At 39.6% G+C, this 19,673-nt stretch overlaps 1 protein-coding gene across 1 annotated transcript; it reads right to left on the bottom strand.

The window, feature by feature from the left end:
- Positions 1–1,912: 1,912 nt before the first annotated feature.
- Positions 1,913–19,315, bottom strand: PERP (p53 apoptosis effector related to PMP22). The gene is made up of 3 exons (XM_082474885.1): positions 19,022–19,315; positions 7,452–7,592; positions 1,913–3,410 (listed from the first exon to the last, which is right to left on the bottom strand). Exons 1-3 carry the CDS (start codon positions 19,209–19,211, stop codon positions 3,184–3,186), a joined length of 558 nt encoding a protein of 185 aa, XP_082331011.1. The 5' UTR covers positions 19,212–19,315; the 3' UTR covers positions 1,913–3,183.
- Positions 19,316–19,673: the final 358 nt, after the last annotated feature.

The following is a 19,673-nucleotide window of genomic DNA, read 5'->3' as shown; positions in this document are numbered from 1 at the left end:
AGAAACCAGCTTGGCTTAATCATGGGAAATCTCATGCAATGCATTGTTAGTCCTCAGATGGCTTCTCAGTCAAATTCTCCATTACTTTCCAGAATTCCCTGGAATTCTCCTGCTCTGTTTATGACAGAAAGGTTTCTGTTCTAATGAACATGAACTAACAAGGAATGGAGGATCTCTATTCTGGAACAAGGCTGAAAGAAGCGGAACATTTTAACCAAAGTAATGATGCCTCCTCTGTCTTTGTCACAAACATTCCAGTAGAAATGTTTCTGTTAGTACAGACCATGGATTCCAGGAAGCTGTATTTTTCCTAAATGTACATCATTAGGATCTAGTGTGTTACTTGTTTAGGAGGGGAAGAAGAAAGTTGGAAGGGAAAAAAATCCAAAGACAAAAGTGCTTGCTTTAGAGGACCTGTATTTGAGAGTCATTTTCATGTCTAATGGGAGACCCAGTTTCTGAATCACTAGATATCCATTATCTTCTTGAATTAGCTATGCAATTATTTTAAAAGATGGCATTTTAAACATTGTTAATGATCACTTCAAACCCTGTTTTAATTTTGGTGGAAACAATCACCCAGACCAGATCCTTGTGGATTTATGATGAGAAACGTTCACCTCAAATTTTGAAACGCACAGAAGAAAAAGTCACTGCCAAGGACCAACTGGCCAACAGAAGCACTAAGAAGAAATATCTTCCTTCTCCCACCATGCCACTCTGCAACGCTTCTTCACATTTATATACACCAGAGGAGAATTCACCTACGAGCCATCGTGGAAAAAAAACCTATCAACCGGCAAATGGAAGATGGACGAGAGGAAAAGAAGTAAAGAGACTGCTTGCAGTCCCATGACCTGAATAGAAGAAGATCCCATCTCAAGCAGGAAGCTGTGCCGCGGAAGATAGGAGAACCACCAACTCAACCACACTCATGTTCCCGGGTGTCTGGACCTACCAGAAAGCTCTTGGTCCATTCCCTCTGGTGGCAGCACTGGATAAATACTGTTTGATATCTGTGTCCTGAGTATTGGTCATTGAGGAAGAAGTTCAGGGAGTAGACTCCTAGAATCCATTCAAGTTCATTCAAAAATTGTTTTTTTTATGCTCACCTAAAATGAGCAGGACCCTTAAAACTTGAAAATGATAAAAGCAACTTTTCATTTTATCCACTGTTCTTACTACCCCACTCAAAACATCTTTTAAAAATCCCCTGCCCGAATCAGAATCAACATTGTGAAAATGACTATATTGCCCAAAGCAATCTACAGAGTCAATGCAATCCCTATCAAACTACCAATGACATTTTTCACAGAACTAGAACAAAACATTTCACAATTTGTATGGAAACATAAAAGACCCCGAATAGCCAAAGCAATCTTGAGAACGAAAAACAGAGCTGGAGGAATCAGGCTCCCGGACTTCAGACTACTACAAAGCTACAGTATTCAAGACAGTATGGTACTGGCACAAAAACAGAAATATAGATCAATGGAACAGGATAGAAAGCCCAGAGATAAACCCACGCACATCTGGTCACCTTATTTTTGATAAAGGAGGCAAGAATATACGATGGAGAAAAGACAGCCTCTTCAATAAGTGGTGCTGGGAAAACTAGACAGCTACATGTAAAGGAATGAAATTAGAACACTCCCTAACACCATACACAAAAATAAACTCAAAATGGATTAAAGACCTAAATGTAAGGCCAGACACTATAAGGGAGGGGATATGGAGATATATGTATATGTATAGCTGATTCACTTTGTTATACAGCAGAAACCAACAGAACATTGTAAAGCAGTTATACTCCAATAAAGATGTTAAAAAAAAATCCCCTTCCTCAGATTGGCAGTGGAGGGGGGGGTAGTGGGGGCTAAGAAGCAAAACCAAATAAACTGCAAACTAGAAACAAGATTAGAACACCTGGTTTATTGGGAAAAATTCATAATGAAAACTGCAACTGCTTATTTTTACAACTTACAAGATAATTTGATACATAAAATGAATTGGTTTTCATTACTTAAGTACAAATATTTTTTTTTAAAAATCCATGTGATATATCATATTTGCCATTCAGAGAAATCCCACATCCCTGAATTCTCCTGTTGCATGTTTTACCTCAGATATTTTTAATCTGTTTACCAAGGGAAACCAGGTTTTTAACCGTATTTGAGTTTTTGCTTACAGCTGCAATCTATCAGAAGCTGTGTCTACATGATTAGAGCCTGGTCAAGTCTAAGATGAAAAATTCAAGCCATTTCTTCTCTTTAGGCTGTTTTAATGTTACTTTTGTGATGGGAATGGCCCTCCTAATGGTTTACTGAACAACCTAATCCTACCTAGAGGTTACGACGAATTAGACCAGTCCATCTTTTAATCCAGTCTACCCTAGTCTAGAACATATAGACACCAAACAGCGCAGAATTATTAGTAGCACTTTACCACACCCCAACCCTACAAACCACTTTAAAAGAGAAAATTTCATCTTAAGATTTCACTACTTAAGGAGGCCTTACTACTGCAACAGGCTTTGGCCATGAAAGAATACTTCCCTAGATGCCATATCAAGTTAACGGGAAGCTTAGCCGCAAATCAATTATTCATGATGTTAATTAGAAATTCTCACAAATGATATGCATTTAGGAAACGATTTTGCTTCTTTAAATAGCTGAAGGCTTGAAAAAATATTTATTTTTTGCATTTCTTTTAGAATATTTGGTCACTGGCAATTTTTACCAATATCTTCCTCTTCTCCTTAGTCCTTAATAGACCCAGTTCATTCCATCTGGGAAAAACAGAAACCTGATCAGATTACTCAAATCTCTGAAGCCTTCTCATTTTTACCTTATAAATTATGTGGTTAGTTTCATTCTCATATTCTTTTACAAATGCAATATAAATGGTATGGCTAGATATAAGGAAACACTGGCATATTAGTAATTAGGTAATTAGTTAAAAGAAGTAAGTCTTGTTTAACTCTACAAATCATAGATAAAAGATGAATATGAAACTCTAAAACTAGTTAAGAAATATTCTCTCCCAAAGTATTTTAGCATTTTGACTATAGTTTAATGATATGAACACTGCCCCAAACATAGGTTCAAAGTATTCCGGGGGAAACAGTTTCTTTCTCTGGAATCCATCTCAGCAGCAGTGATGTTCTTCAGCTCATTCCCCACCTTAAGGAGATGTGTAGAAGTACCTGGGCTTGGCATTGCCCAGCAGGTCATCTGCATAGTTGGGGAGGCAACAGAAGAAGAAGGCACAGCCAGTCAGGATAATCGTGGCCGCCCACCCAAAGCCATAGGCCCAGGTGTAGATGTAAGTGACACCAGTGTTTTCAGAAAGCTGAAAGGTCTGGTTGTACTTCACAGGGTAAATTATCAGGCAGATGATCTGGAACATAGCTAAAAGGAAGGAAAAAAAAAAAAAATACAAAGTATGAATGTATGAATGAATGAATGCATGGTAACAACAGATTATTTCCTCTTCCACAACATTTTTGCCTTAAAATAAGTATTAAATCCACCTAAATAATGCTAATAAAAGGGGCTGGGGGAGTCTAGTTAATCATAAGCCAAAAAAAGATGACTGAGTATTGTGTGTCAGAGATACCTGGCACTGAGTAGAATACTGAGTATATGAAATACAGACAGAAAATTAGAGATTCATGTACCTATGTAAGCATTATATATACTAAAGTAAAACATGCTGAATTGTGGTGTGCAATAGAAAGCAAGAGGGTAGAGGAGAGCCTACTTTTTCATCTTTGCTTTTCCTGTGCCAAACATAAGTTAATATTATCAGTGTTAGCAAAATAAAACATATGTGTACGTATACATATGTCTGTGTGTATGCACACACAGACACAGAGGAATATTCATTCAGTGAATAAATGACTAAATAAAACAATGAATCAATGATGCGAATGATCAATGGGAGAATCAGCAGAAAAGCCTGCAGAGGAAGGGGGAATCTGAAGAATAAATAGAAATGAAGAAGAAAAAAAAAAAAAAAAAAGAAATGAAGAGATGGAGGGCAGGAAGAAGAGCATTCCAGCCTGGGGGAATAGAAGTAAAAGAGGGGAATAACCACAGTGCTTTAAAAAGTGAAAGGGAAGATACGGGAAGGAAAACATATGTCAAAAAAATTTCTAAACTCTTTGATATGAGTCACATTATTACAATCATTATTAATCATGTATTAACAATTTACATTGCTTAAAAATAAAAGGAATTTATTAAATCTACTTTGTAGTCTTTTTCAATGAACATGCATAATTTTATAAAGCTCTAATGAGTATACACATGCTATGCTATGCTATGCATTTTTTACCTAGTATTTAGTATGTGCATTGCCATGACTTTGGGTATAAGCAGATTTTAGCTCTGTGACACTCAGACGCTACTCTTCACAAAGAGGGATGAGCTGGCTGTGCTCCCAGGAGGTTGTCAGGGAGTGAATAGTCCTCACCACCACTTTTCTTTCACCTTAATTTTTTTCTACTAGCTCCACAGATATACCCTTAACTAGTTTTCTTTTTTTTTTTTTTTTTTTAATTACTAGAAAGGCTGTAGATGTTTCCACATCTTGATTTGTTGCTTCTATTTCCCAACTTAAAATGTTCTTCTTTGGCGACTTATGAAGGGCAATCTTGGTGCAGATCTTAAATATTTCTCTGGTTCCTGTCTACTTTATTTTTAAATATTTATTTATTCATTTATTTTGGCTGCACCAGGTCTTAGTTGCGGCATGCAGGATCTTTTTTTTTTTTTTTTTTTTTTCAGTTGTGGCATGCGGACTCTTAGTTGTGGCATGTGGACTTCTTAGTTGCAACATGCGAACTCTTAGTTGCGGCATGCATGTGGGATCTAGTTCCCCCACCAAGGATCAAACCCGGGCCCCCTGCACTGGGAGTGCAGAGTCTTACCCACTGGACCACGAGGGAAGTCCCGCTTCCTGTCTAGTTTAAGTAACAAGCTCTCACTAGTTAAGTTTGTCATTTTCTGCAAATCATTGTGTATGACACAAAAGGAACACTTCTCTGCATTTTTCTCTAATATGCCTAGTAATAAATGTTAAACATTGTTATTTACCCATTTTGGTTCATCACATAAAGTTCTTGTAATGGTCTGGATCAATTTTTACAAAATCTAAATTGTATTGGTGTTCAATTATTCTGATTTTAACCCAATAATATACATCAAATTAAAAATAATTGTTATGAAATATATCTTAAAAATCAAGTAGGGCTTATTCAACATTATTACCGCTAAAAATATATTGAGATTTCTAGGCTTTTTATTTTCCTATTAAACATTTCCCATTCCACTTGTCCAACTCTGAAGGAGAAGAGGAGAATTAAATTGTAAAATGAGAACACAGGATTAAGCAGGACAGTTCAGCTGTTTATCTATCGAAACTCAACAGAACGAGTTTTTTTTACAATAACTCCTGCAACCCTGTTAGCTACAGATGGCAATTACTAGATCTTAATGTTTTAATGTTAAGGTGGACAGAAGAGTTTTACTAGGATTTCTTTTAATTTTGGCAAAATATACTCAACATAATATTTATCATTTTAACCATTTGCTAAGTGTTCGATTCAGTGGCATTAAATACATTCACAATGTTGTGTAATCATCACCACTATCCATACCTAAAACATTTTCAACATCCACAATATGTACCCATTACCCCCTCCCCTCGGCTGCTGGTAACCTCTAATCGACTTTCTGTCTCTCTGAATTTGCCTATTCCAGGTACTTCATACAAGTGAAATCATAAAATATTCGTCCTTCTGTATCTACCTTATTTCTTTCAGCATAATGTTTTCAAGGTCCGTCCATGTTGTAGCTCACATCAAAATTTCATTCCTTTTTATGGCTGAATGATATTCCATTGTATGTATAGACTACACTTTGTTTATATATTTATCTGCTGATGAACACTTGGGTTGTTTCCACCTTTTGGCTATTGCGAATAATGCTGCTATGAACATGGACGTACAAGTACCTATTCAAATCCCTGCTTTTGGTTCTTTTGGATATATACTTAGAAGTGGAATTGATGGGTCCTAAAGGATTTTTCAATGAACGTTAATGTCATAGTGTTATTTCTAATGGTGATTTGTATAGGCATCTACCTAGTCTTCTAAGACATGTGATAGGAAGCTACATCAAATTGTTTCTTTGATAAGGTCTTGTAAATTTGAACTACAAAACACCAAATAAAAGTGGAGGTGGGATTCAACAGGATTCCTCATATGTTTTGTGATTCCTAGTCATTTCTGATTCTAAAATATTATTCCAGAAGCAAAGTTTGAAACATGAGGAACACTCGAGTAAACTTTATTTTGAATCAAAAGACATGTTTAAATGTACAGGGGACGTTTAGACCTTCACTGACCAGTTCTCGGAGGCTGCCTCCTTCCTCCCAGCCAGGGCCTTTTTGCTCCTCACTTATCCTGCCCTAGAGCCTGCCATCACCTTCTTTGTACTCAGGGAACCCTGCACACGGTGGTCCCGCTCAGACTCAGGCTTGATCCTACGGACCCCTCTAGTTACAAGGCTTCTGACTTGTTTCCAAAACCAAATGCTCACTTTGTATTTACACCCCAGGTCTGTGGCTGGATTTCGGCTTTGGTTCCATGAGCCTAAGTTGGTAGCTTGAGAAATGGCCTATGGCCGCCTCGCTTTGCCCTTATCAGCATCTTCTTCTTCTTTCCCCTCCTCAGGAAATCCAGATGTGCATCTAAATCCAGCTCTGTGGCTGGGGTCCTGCTCCTTTGGCAGACTTCCCTACTGCCAGGTGCCCACCTAAAATTTCAAATAATTCTTGCCTCTAGATTCTTGCTCCTAGATTCCTAGTTCTTATATTCCCTTAATAAATGTTCTCTCCGAGCCCCACCCAGCTGCATCACTAAGTTTCCCATCCCCCAATCCTGGCTGTAAGCTGCAAAGAGGCAGTTCCAGATCTGGCCCCGCCCAGATCCCCCATCCCACTGCAGAAAACCCTTCTGTGACCCACCACATCCTAAGACTGCAGAACGCCTTCAACAAGTGCAATGGTTCAGGGACATTCCAGTCCCCTCAGGCATGGGGCTCATGGGAGGCCAGCCTGGGACCACTATGGAGACACTGCACTTCCAGCCCTGGTCTCTCGGGGCAGGGGTGTCAAGGACATGGGGTCATCTACAAGAGATAGCAGCAGGTAGAGTGACAACCTTCCTCACTTGGATGGGGGGCATGGAACACTGTCTCAGGCAGAGGATAAAAGGGATCCAGCTCTTAAAATACATCTCTCCTCTGTTACTTCTGCCTTTGGTGACACATCTTCCGAGAACAGATCAGGAACTGTATTGTCAGAGATCTTCTTTGTGGCGTGGACATTATTATATTGACGTCCACTGCAGATAGTAAGAAAGGATTGCTGGCGCACAGTCTTACCAGCCAGGGCCAGGAGGCCTCCAATCATTCTCAGGAAGACAAGCATTTGGGATCCGCAGAGGGCAAAGAAAGAGAGGATGAAACAGATCACCAGGATGATGAAGCCACAGAAGAGCATGGCGGCAGCTGCCTTTCCCCACTCTGCGAGAAAGAAACGGCCAATTAGTAAGACAGACAAGCCAAACTGAAAACTTACTTATCAAAGCATCAATGGGGTTTTTTTTTTTCTTTCTACTAATTGTATTTGGGTGGAAGAACAGTTTTTCTTTAGACAATACTTAAGCATCTCCATATTTTAAGGGAAGAATAGGCAATTCATAGGTAGGACATTAACAGACTGATATGCAGTAATGCCTTATCCCCTCGGTTTTGGGGCAAATGTTTATACCTCCGAAATGAAAAGTAAACTACATTCAACTGTATCTTATTTAATAAACTGGCATATAAACAGGTATATTTAAAATTTAGAGTCACTCAAGTTCTACGATAACATGACCACAATAAACAACATTTTTACTATGGAACAATCCAAATTACAATCTCTTCAGGAACTGTTTCAAATACCTTTAAAAGGATCTTTGTTCCATATTAAGGTTTGGTCCCATGCAAAAATAATTACTGAAAACTCATAGTACTTATGACTAGGCAGAGATATAAAATAAAACAATTTAATTGTAAAGTAGCTGTGCTTTTTATAACAAGTTTAGGTGCAAACAACATTTCTAAATTTTTGCCTAAATTTTAACTTGCGAAGTATTCAGAATTTATTGCACCATAATTCTCAATTATTGACATGGGCCCTAAGAACAATAAGAATGAGGTGGAAATTGAGTTCTAGGTTTGAAGATCTACATGGGCAGCTCTAGCCCTGGGTCATTCTGCTCCGCCCCTGTGAGAAGAAAAGAGTCATGACTCTCAAGCTAAGGATTCCAGCCAATAGTTCATATTGTTCAAACTGCACTGATTTGTAAAATCTCTTCCCACACAACCTTCTCTCTAGAGGTAGTAACTGACATGTAGGAAGTAATCGCTCTGTAAGAACCCGCCATGCCTTAGCAACCTGAATCCTCACAATAACGTTTTAAGGTTCACACTCTGTTATCATTTCTATTTTAGAAGTGAGATTATACTAAGCCTTTGAGAGTCCAGATAACCTGCCCATAGCCACACAGCTGGCAGCCAAGTTTGATTTCCAGACTGTCTGAATCCAGAACAGGACTCTTTTTTTTTTTTAAGATATAATTTACATACTAGAAAATTCATCCATTTAAAGTGTACAATTCAGTAGTTTTCACTCTATTCACAGGGTTGTGCAACCATCACCACTTACAATTCCAAAATTTTCATCACCCCAAAAATAAACCCCATGTCCGTTAGCAGTCCCCTCCTCCTCCCCTCTTCCTTCAGCTTCTGGTCTACTTTCTGTCTCTATAAATTTGCTTATTCTGGACATTTCATATAAACGGAATTATATACTATGTGGCCTTTGTGACTGTCTTACGCTTTCACTTAGCATAATGTTTTCAAGGTTCACCCATGTTGGAGCAGCGTGGATTAGGACTGCATTCCTTTTTATGACCAATAATTATTCTATTGTATGGATAGCCCACATTATGTTTACCCACTCATTCATTAATGGATGAACGTGCAACCTTAACCTATTTCTCTTTATTGCATTTGAAAAGGAGAGCTGCGTGTACCTTGGCACTGGTTTTACTCCAGCTTTAACTGAGCTTGGCTGGCAAACATAGCCTCACTTAATTTTGGGTCGTTGGACTGGTCAATGTTAGACAAAGATAAGGACCAGCAGAAAGAACAAGGGCTTGGGAGCCAGATCGCCCTCGTTTATACCCTGCCTCTATTACCTATTAGCCACTGTCGGGCTGCTCATCTGTTAACTAAGGCTAAAATGCCTTCTTTCAAGATTACTGTGAGGTTGAGAGCTCTTGTGTGAAAAGTCACGGAGCTATTAATTCTCCAGCCCTCTCTGTTCAAAAATGTCCTCATGTATTCCTATGGCTTTCTCCAGTACCTCAAGTTTTCTCTTTATTCGACGTTTTCAAGGTTCTACACTGTCACATGAAGACTCTTCCTCAGTTCTCCACTGCATGTTTACATCTTCAACTGTTAGAGACAAACCTGGGCTGAGCTCCCCTGTTCCCTTCTCTAGCCTCCACACTCCCTCCAAATCTTCATCTAGATTCAGGGATGACTGGGGTATAATAGGTAATTAAGGAAACGACACATGCTCAATGTTTTTTACATGCTCAAATACCATGTTTTCACACAAATTACCCCTTAGTGGCACTGGTCAGGATGGCGGCATGACAGTAACCTGAGCGGGCCTAGTTTTTTTTTTTTTTTAAAGGAGTTGGGACCACCTACAGAACACTAATTTTTTTTTTTAATTAATTTCACCTGGTTTTTTTTTTTTTTTTTTTTTTTTTTTTTGGCTGTGTTGGGTCTTCGTTTCTGTGCGAGGGCTTTCTCTAGTTGCGGCAAGTGGGGGCCACTCTTCATCGCGGTGCGCGGGCCTCTCACTATCGCGGCCTCTCCCGTTGCGGAGCACGGGCTCCAGACGTGCAGGCTCAGTAGTTATGGCTCACGGGCCTAGCCACTCCACGGCATGTGGGATCTTCCCAGACCAGGGCTCGAACCCGTGTCCCCTGCACTGGCAGGCAGATTCTCAACCACTGCGCCACCAGGGAAGCCCCAAGGCCTAGTTTTCTGTTTAGAATTTTTATTACTTTCTTCCACGTCTTGGTCTTCCTGTGAGATCAGTAAGACCAAGGTAAAATAGAAATGTTTTATTTTAAAATAGACATGGATAAAGCCAAAATGTGAGATTGAGCAAGTCTCTTTTCTCACTTTTGTCTTGTCCTTCGAGTAAGGTAACTTTCCAGAGAAAAGGGACCATGCTTTGGAAAGAACATTAATTAATCAGACCATCTCGAAGTCTAGCCCATAAACCACTGACTCAAAATCATCAGTGGTGCTTATAAAAAGTATGTATTCCTATGCATCCCTCCAGACATACTGAATCAGAGTTGGAAAGGAATCTGCATTTTACTGGTATTTCTTATATTTATACTAAAGTTTGAGAACAACTAAGAGAGATGATTAATCTTCTTATAAAAGTAGCTGCAACATTGCCAAAAAGGAGCATGTAACTTTCAGTATGTGACCCACTGTCAATTACAGTCTCATATCTGTAGATTTTTGCATGGCTACTGCCAATCATTAAATTCAATGAAATACAATCATTAAATTCCAATAATCAGACACTGAGTTTTCCTTTTAAGGTGAGTTCACATGTTGGAAACTGTTCAATGAAAAGGCAACACAGCTATATAAGCATACAGAGGAATGCAGACAGTGAAGATCAATTGTATAGCAGAATGTGAGTTTTCCATGAAAACAGGAGAAACATCCTAACAGGGAACATATTTAGTAATCAAACTTTGACAATCACAGATTCAGGTTTTTAAAGTATAGCTAAATAAATGATGTATGATGTTGCTATAAAGAGTAACATCAATCATTTTACCTGTTTATTTGAGGAAGATTAATACAAAGTTAGATTATTGCTATTACTGCTTCCGCTGACATTACCGCTGAGGTGTAATTTACATTTAGTTTCAGGTACTTGAACGGAATTAAATAAAAGAAATAGTAAGCCAATTCACCTAACCTAAAACCAACAGGTGAAAGTAAATATAAACAGATCATTTCAAGAACTTTTCCTATGTTACGTTAAATCAACTCAATTAGCGTCTTCCTTATTTAAAATGCTGAGTCTAAAGAAAATCAAAATGGAAAGTTAAGCAACAGTCTGTCTGGAGAAAGGCTGCCTTGGAAGTAGAACGTGTAAAACCTGCTCCTTGAGAGTGGAAACACCCACATTGATTCACTTAACTATCATTTAAGATACAAATCTTGACATGGTTTTGAAGGTCCTGACTGATGGATAACAAGGAAGGCAATCTGCTGTCTCACGTCCATGACTGTTTTGTTGTAAGATGATGAGATGGAATCCTGCCAGGTCTCAGCAGGGTCCTCCCAGCCCAATATTCTGCCTGAGAAGGGAACCAACAGCCATGCAGACTAACAACATGGCAATTCTCCATGACATACATTTTGAAAACTTAAGAGAAATCTGTAGGCTAAGTGCTTTGGTCTCTCTTAATCACCCAGAATGAGTCTAATATCTATAAATTTACCCAACCCTTTGGGAACTATATATTTATATTTTTATATTATACCTTGGTCTAAATTGTACCCTATTTACCAGCCCCAATGGAAAAACATCAATTTTTAAAACTTATCTTGAAGCTACTTCTTTCATGATTCAACATCAACAGATGGTCCTCAGTTCTTTGAAGAGAGTCCATCTTCATCTATTCTGAAGACAAGTCTGTCCTTCATTAATATTTTATACACTAAGTTTCTGCCTTTCCTAATCTGCATTTTACTGGTATTTCTTACATCCATACTAAAATCTGAGAACAACTAAGATAGATGATTAATCTCCTTTTAAAAACAGATTGCAGGGCTTCCCTGGTGGCGCAGTGGTTGAGAATCTGCCTGCTAATGCAGGGGATACGGGTTCGAGCCCTGGTCTGGGAAGATCCCACATGCCGCAGAGCAGCTGGGCCCGTGAGCCACAATTACTGAGCCTGCGCGTCTGGAGCCTGTGCTCTGCAACAAGAAAGGCCGCGATAGTGAGAGGCCCGTGCACCGCGATGAAGAGTGGCCTCCGCTTGACACAACTAGAGAAAGCCCTCGCACAGAAACGAAGACCCAACACAGCCATAAATAAAAATAAATTAATTTAAAAAAAAAACCATAGCAACGTTGTAAATCAACTATACTCCAATATAAAGTAAAAATTAAAAAAAAAAAAAACAGATTGCCTCACTGCCAAAAAGGAGCATGTAACTTTCAGTATGTGACCTACTATCAATTATAGTCTCATTTCTATAGATTTTTTTCATGGTTACTGCCAATCATTAAATTCAATTAAATACTATCATTAAATTCAAATAAGCAGAATGTGTGTGTGTGTGTGTGTGTGTGTGTGTGTGTGTAGGGGATTGGGGAAGGATTCTCATTGTCAATTATCTTTCTCTGAATTGAGACCACAAATGCATGCTGCACTCCAGGTAAACAGAGTTTCTGTGCAGGAATGTTGTTTGTTTGTTTTGTTTCCTTAAGGGAAGATAAATTTGGTGTTTCATATATATATATATATAATTTATTCTGTCCTAAGTTTATTTGCTAAGTACCACTTGAAGAAATTTATGTTATCAAAGAAACCAGCAACATTATAAATCCACTTTTAGGTAAGATTCATTAAAGATCCATTTAGGTAATGAATGGCTTATCAGATTTTGCTATTGCTTGCAAAGATTCAACATTAAGTCAACAACATGGAAACCATTCACTGGTTACTAATGAAATTCCGAGTTTTTTCTAAAAAATGTTTTTAAGTTTTTTGTATGAGGGATAATGCTATACGTTTTTCCAGAGATTATATACTAAAACATGATGTTCCAAGGCAAATACAGCTGGGAAAAGACCAGCAAAATCAACTGATAAGAAAAGAGCAATAAAAGTAAAAATAAATAAATACCTTGAATATCAAGCTAGAAACCATAAATCAAAGTTAAGTTTGTGAAAAGAAAAAATAAATAAACTTTTATTTTAAGACAAGGAGAGCACTACTGCTATATCGTGGGTGATATTTTGGAGACTGTCATTACTTTTTCACCCCAAATTAGTATCTCTTTTAATGGATTTGCTGCATTCTTCAGTAGTTTTACATGTGGGCACCAAACATTGACCAAAACAGTCTGTGGCCTAGCCCCTTACTCAGTGCCCTGCAGATTCCAAATTGTCACCCAACTAGAGGATGGTTCCTTTCCAGAACAAAGGATTCATCTATGAACAATACAGAAAGCCCTACCCAGTGAATACAAGATTTTGTCAGATTCCTTCCTATTGTTTCTATAAAGTTCTTTATGTCATACACAAGCAGAACTGAAAATGGGACAAGACCATAATTGAAAAAATAAAAAAGATGCTATCTTGTGACCACCTAGAGGGGTGGGATAGGGAGGGTGGGAGGGAGATGCAAGAGGGAGGAGATATGGGGATATATGTATATGTATAGCTGATTCACTTTGTTATAAAGCAGAAACTAACACACCATTGTAAAGCAATTATACTCCAATAAAAATATATATATATATATATATATATATATATATACTCCACGTTCAAAAAAAAAAGATGCTATCTACAAATAAATATAAACATGGGTGGATGATATATTCAAAAAGACTGTTGCATATTCAATGAGGAGATCTGCAGTAATACAGGCCAGTGCTTCTGAAACTTAAAAGTGCTTACAGGGCTTCCCTGGTGGCACAGTGGTTGAGAGTCTGCCTGCCAATGCAGGGGACACGGGTTCGAGCCCTGGTCTGGGAAGATCCCACATGCCGCGGAGCAACTAGGCCCGTGAGCCACAATTACTGAGCCTACGCGTCTGGAGCCTGTGCTCCACAACAAGAGAGGCCGCGACAGTGAGAGGCCTGCGCACCGCGATGAAGAGTGGCCCCCGTTCTCCACAACTAGAGAAGGCCCTTGCACAGAAACGAAGACCCAACACAGCCAAAAATAAATAAATTAAATAAATTAATTTTAAAAAAAAATTGACCTTTAAATATTCCTTACCAATACAGAGTGAAATTTGGAGCCTCTTTATAAAAAAAAAAAAAAAAAAAAGTGCTTACAAATCACCTGGGGACCTTGTTAAAATACAGATTCCAATTCAGTAGGTGGGACCTGAGATGCTGAGTAGCCAGTAACCTCCCAGATAATGCTGATACTGCTGGTCTGTAACACACGAGTAGCAAAAATCTGGAGGATGACTCAGAAAAGCCTCCAAAAAAATCGACACAGGAAGAATGATTCTGCAGATGGTTTGGAAGGCAGGAAAGAAATGGCTTAAAGGAAGAATGATGCCGGGGTCTCTGGGGAGAAATTCCACAGTAGGTGTGAGATTCTTTACATGCTCTACATTTTCCCCTGAAACTGAGCCAGATGATAACCCTTTCCCATTGGTTTTTATGGAACTTTACCCCTTTATGGCCTTCTTTAAAGTCTGAGTGGGGAAACCATCCTACACGGGAAGATGGGAAAATACAGGAAATTCTGTGTGAACTCAGACAAGATAACTAGCAGCAAATTTGGAATCTACCCTCAAATGTTTGAAAATCTGTCCGTTGGAAGAAGGCTGGAAAGAAGAATTTACAGAGAAGCACATTTCACCTCTTGTCAGCGTAAGAGAGGTACTTTTAAACAAATAGCATTGTGGAGAAAATTGAGTTAAGTTGCTGAACAAAGGGAAGAAGTTCAGATCAGCCACGGGCGATGCTGATAGGTGGGCTTTGGAGAAAGCTTGAGTAGGTGCACTATTCATCCCTCCTAGTTCTAATAGTCTAGGAGTCTCTGGCCATTTACAAGGAGAATAGACAAATCAGGAATTGAGGCTCTCTGGTAGTGCTAAGCGCAGCAAATGTGGAGTAAAATGGTCAAGATCACTGGTTCCTAGACGTCTAGATTTTATAAATCAACATATATATTTTTTTAATTATGAAAATCAATTGAGAGTGTCCAACTTTTTGTTTTACTATGTGCGAATGTGAACACATGCCCGCAAAGATTAATCTATCTACTAATGCCTAATTTCATAAAATAAGAGCATTTGAATACCTGACCCTGCCCCTCTGCAAAAAAGCCACAAGAACATAATCTCAAAATGAAATCCTTTAAGTTGAATTTAGGCTAATGTAAAACAATTAACTTCACACTTATTGATATTTTTCTCATTTCTCGTACATTTAAGAACCATAGGGCTAGATGATCTAAAAATATATCCTATGTTAACCTGATTCTTTGACTTATCCAAGGCTGATTTCATGTAAAAATCAATCAATGTGGTATCTTTGGTAAAAATGAGGCTCTGCACTTCTGAGTTCACATCCAAGGCAAAGGCTCTCCAATGCTGCCACACTGACTCCCCGCCGTCATTCTTGGAGCATAAATTCATCTCAGCTGTCCCTGTAATTTATGCATAAACTTATCTTCATTAGTCTCTACCCTGACAAGTCGGAGCTTGCTTAGGACTTGAAATCTACAACTCTGATGCTGAAAATATCCTCCTGATGTACTCTTTCTTAAAACTGTAAAAGAAGGTGCCAGGAGTGCAAAAATACTATCTGTGAATATGGATTCAAATTTAATTTAGCATTTTCTTTTATTTATTTATTTATTTATTTATTTATTTTTGGCTGCGTTGGGTCTTCGTTGCTGTGCGCAGGCTTTCTCTCTAGTTGCAGTACGCGGGATTCTCATTGCCGTGGCTTCTCTTGTTGCGGAGCACGGGCTCTAGGCACGCAGGCTTCAGTAGCTGTGGCCCACGGGCTTAGTTGCTCCGCGGCATGTGGGATCTTCCCAGACCAGGGCTCGAACCCGTGTCCCCTGCATTGGCAGGCGGATTCTTAACCACTGTGCCACCAGGGAAGTCCTAACTTTGCATTTTCTTTATATATGAAATTTGAATGATCATTTCAAAGTTTAAATCTAGATTTTTCTTTTCCAATTTTGAGGACTAGAAACCATGACTGTTTTAAAAATTCAAACAAGAATTTGTATTTATTTAGTTGTTACTATTATGTAAAAGAAAATATTCAGTGTTTAATTTGATTCATTGATGAGGAAAAATGAGGTGATATGGTAATCTGAAATTCTTTAAAAAAAGTTAATGACAGTGAAGAATATAACATTCTGCTTTTTACATAATTCTATGGAACTATTTACCTTTATAAAAAAAAGTCTCTATTATTTAGTATTATTGCCGATACCTGCCAGCAAAATGAACATATTGTTACAAATGTCAGCAAATAAAAGAGATAGTGAAGCACTTTGTAATAAACAGGTATACTTTCTTAATACTGTAGTTTACAGTGGTAAATCACAAGGTTTATTTTCTAGCACATAGCAAGAATTTTTTAAAAAGTGGATATACACAGTTAATTCTCAATATTGAGATATCATTTTAATTAGAGCCATCAACCTTACTCCTTGTTGTGTTTGTACATACGTGGGAGTATGTGTAAACTGCTTACTGTATTTTAGATACAATATGACCTCATGTGAAAGTATTGTTTTTGGCAAGGCCTAACTGCAGCTTTCTGAAAATCTCAAAAGTTCAGAGACGCCTAGATAATCAACCTACGGGATAGGAATACACAATGTCTACACCTGTGAGGCAAAACTAGCCAACTGTCCATGGCAGGAGACGGAGTGGAAGTATAATAATCACTCCAACTCACTTTTGACTTCAATAGCCTGAGATGGACCTCTCCTGGTGAATTCATAGCTGTTTTCTTCTTCCCAAGGTCACCTACTGACAGTGGGTGCTAGATTCATGATTTGATTCTAGGGCTTGAGCAAAAGCCGCGTCTAACACGTTCTTGGCACTTGATTATCTTTGCAAAGGTCACCGGAATAACCAAATTGGAATGTGAAAGCCACCGACCACTTATGAAAATCAGTCTTGCTGCATCACAAAGGCAGTACTAGATTCCTCAAGACTCACTTGGAAAAACGAACTTTTCTAAAGACCAATTTCTATATCAAATTGAAACATCAACTGTACACTGGATCCGTCTTTTCTCTACAATTAAAAGAAGTTAATGCTTTAGACTCCTGTCTAATTAAAAAATTAGAAAAATTAGAAAACAAACAAAACCTGCTTACTCCCTTCTATATCAAAGCACTCTATCAGCCTGAGGTTAGAAGAGCCACACCCTAGGAAGGTGAGTTCATCCTGCAAATCAAGAAAAATAAAAACTGCGTTGTGCGTTTTTCACAAGAGGGCTGTGGTCACAGCCAGAGCTGTGCAGGCCAGATCATGTCCCAGCAATAGTGCTGATCTAGGCTCTGCCTGCACCCTTCTCCCCGCCGCCACACTAACCTTCTTAATTCATATGCCCAGGATCGCTGAATATTCTTTGGGTCTGTATTAGTCTTTGCAGTGAGATACGATTATCAAAGTCTGTTTAAAAACACATCTGTTTTAAGCAAGTCTATTAAATCCCCTACAAGATATTGAACTCTGTTGCATTTTAACCTGAAGATAGAGACATATTATCTCAAAGAAATTAATTCCCTTCGAAAACCTTAAAGACTTGGGGTAATACAAACCCTGGCAGGTGTGTTGTTTGTGCTTTAAGAGAGGAAAAACACAGACTTTAAGGAAAGTAAGAATTCCATTTAGTCTTTACATTTTATTACCTGCTAAGGAGAACCATGCCTCCTTTGGGGGGTAAATTCTTGGGGAGAACTTCCAAATAATTCCGCAGTAGATAAGATAAAGCACCAAGCCCCTGATACAGGGTCCCAGAAATAAACAGAGTTTGGTTTGAAGCCCTGGGCCACTCTGGAGGTGCGGGGCAAGTCAAAGATCCTAGCAGAGAATGGGGAAAAAAAGCAGGGTAGCCTTCTTCCTCAGTTTTAAACTATTAAACTCAGTTGGTAAGGCTCCATTCAGTAGTAGTTGGCTTTAAGCTTCTGATTATTCTCATACTTAAACCCTCCTCTCCCGGACCCCTCACACAATCCTAATGACGATAGACCCCGGCTGTTCTTCCCGTCTACGAGAAAGCAGGGGGTGGTACCAGGCCAGAGCGAGCTCCTCTCCAGTCCCGCGTAATAATAACAGGTAGTCCCTGAGGCTTCCTGCATGCTGGAAAAATAAAATATTCTATCTGCGATATATTAAATTGTCAACTCTGCTTCATTTCGCTGGTGTAGAAGATGTGTTTGCTTTTTAGATTTCAAATCAGATTAAAATAAAGTTTTCTAAACAATGCCTGGCCTAAGCCAAAAAGACACTCCACCAAGAACTAGCCTGAAGCATTAAACACTGCAGTACCTACTGAAATCGTCACTGCTGAAACTTTGACTTAAAGGGCTTTTTTAAAGGAAGAAGGGCTGCTTTCACTTAGTTCGAGTTAAACGAATAATACAGCAACATTAGGGAAGGTACGCATTTTAAATACTTACATTTTAAAATATAAGGCATATTTCATATTTTAAAATATAAAATAGGTGGCGGAATGGGAAGAAATTTCAGTAGGTCTCCAAGAAAATATACTTTGTTCATTATATTTACTCATCAAACCCTTTTCAAATGGCTGAAATCATCTTTGTCTGTACCGACAGACCCTACGAATAAATGTAGTTTGAACTAGGGCCATTTTCTTCCAGTGTCGAGCCTGGTTTTGGCCACTGAAAGCTGCTACTGCTTTATTTTGTTCGGCTCGGATGTATGAACCTAGGCTCTAAAGAGATTTTTGTTGAATCACCCATTACCCCCGACCCTGTTCAGTCCCTTCTCGACCCTGTTTAGTCCATTCTCATAGGGCGACTTCCGCACTCCCAGGGCGCCGGCGCTCGCCCAGCAGCCGCCCGGAGGACTTCACGGAGGCGGAGGCACTCACCATACTCCATGAGGCTGTCGCAGGTGCCCGGTGAGGTACACCGCGACCACAGCGAGGCCTCCTGGCTGTCATTGTCCGACTTCAGCCATCCGCGGCCGGCCAACGCGATGATGTCGAAAATGATGGCGCAGAACAGGAGCAAGGGCAGGATCCACCTGCAGCGCCCGCAGGCCAGGCCGCAGCCCAGCATCTCGACGGTGGTGGCGGAGAGGAGAGGAGCGCGCGGGGCTCGGACGCCGGCGGAGAGTGACCCTCGAGCGGCGGCAGCGCGACAAAAGGGAGGAGGCCGCGGGGAGGCGGCTCCTGGAGGACGCGGCTCGGGGCTGGCCGCGGGCGCGAGACGCCCGCCCCACCTAGATTCCGGTGACTCAGAGCGCACCGCCCTGACCTGCCCGGCCGGCCCGGGCGCGCGCGGGGGAGGAGGGGCCGGGCTCGGGTTACACTGGGTGTGTGTGAGCTTACTCTGCCCGGAGAGACCTGGAGCCGCGGGGACCCACTGCCTCGTTTGCCTCTCACTTGGTCCTCTCGCATCCAATGCTTTTCTTCTCAGTGCTTCAACGTGTACACATTTTAATCTGCGCATCACCAGTTGAATATTTAACCCCTGAAGTCGGATCAAGGTCTGATTTTCAACAATACGATATTTAAGTTT

The sequence above is a fragment of the Balaenoptera physalus genome (genome assembly GCF_965194825.1).
Source record: "Balaenoptera physalus genome assembly, chromosome: 9".
NCBI classification, from domain to species: Eukaryota; Metazoa; Chordata; class Mammalia; order Artiodactyla; family Balaenopteridae; genus Balaenoptera; species Balaenoptera physalus.
The sequence above is the reverse complement of the archived record's forward strand: the minus strand, read 5'-3'. Positions and strand labels throughout refer to the sequence as shown.

Coding starts and splice junctions, on each gene's coding strand:
- PERP (XM_082474885.1), bottom strand. CDS start 19,211: ATGCTGGGCTGCGGCCTGGCCTGCGGGCGCTGCAGGTGGATCCTGCCC. Junction 7,593..19,021: donor CGACAGCCTCATGGAGTATG/GTGAGTGCCTCC, acceptor TCTTTCTCGCAG/AGTGGGGAAAGGCAGCTGCC. Junction 3,411..7,451: donor AGGCCTCCTGGCCCTGGCTG/GTAAGACTGTGC, acceptor CCTTCCTTTTAG/CTATGTTCCAGATCATCTGC.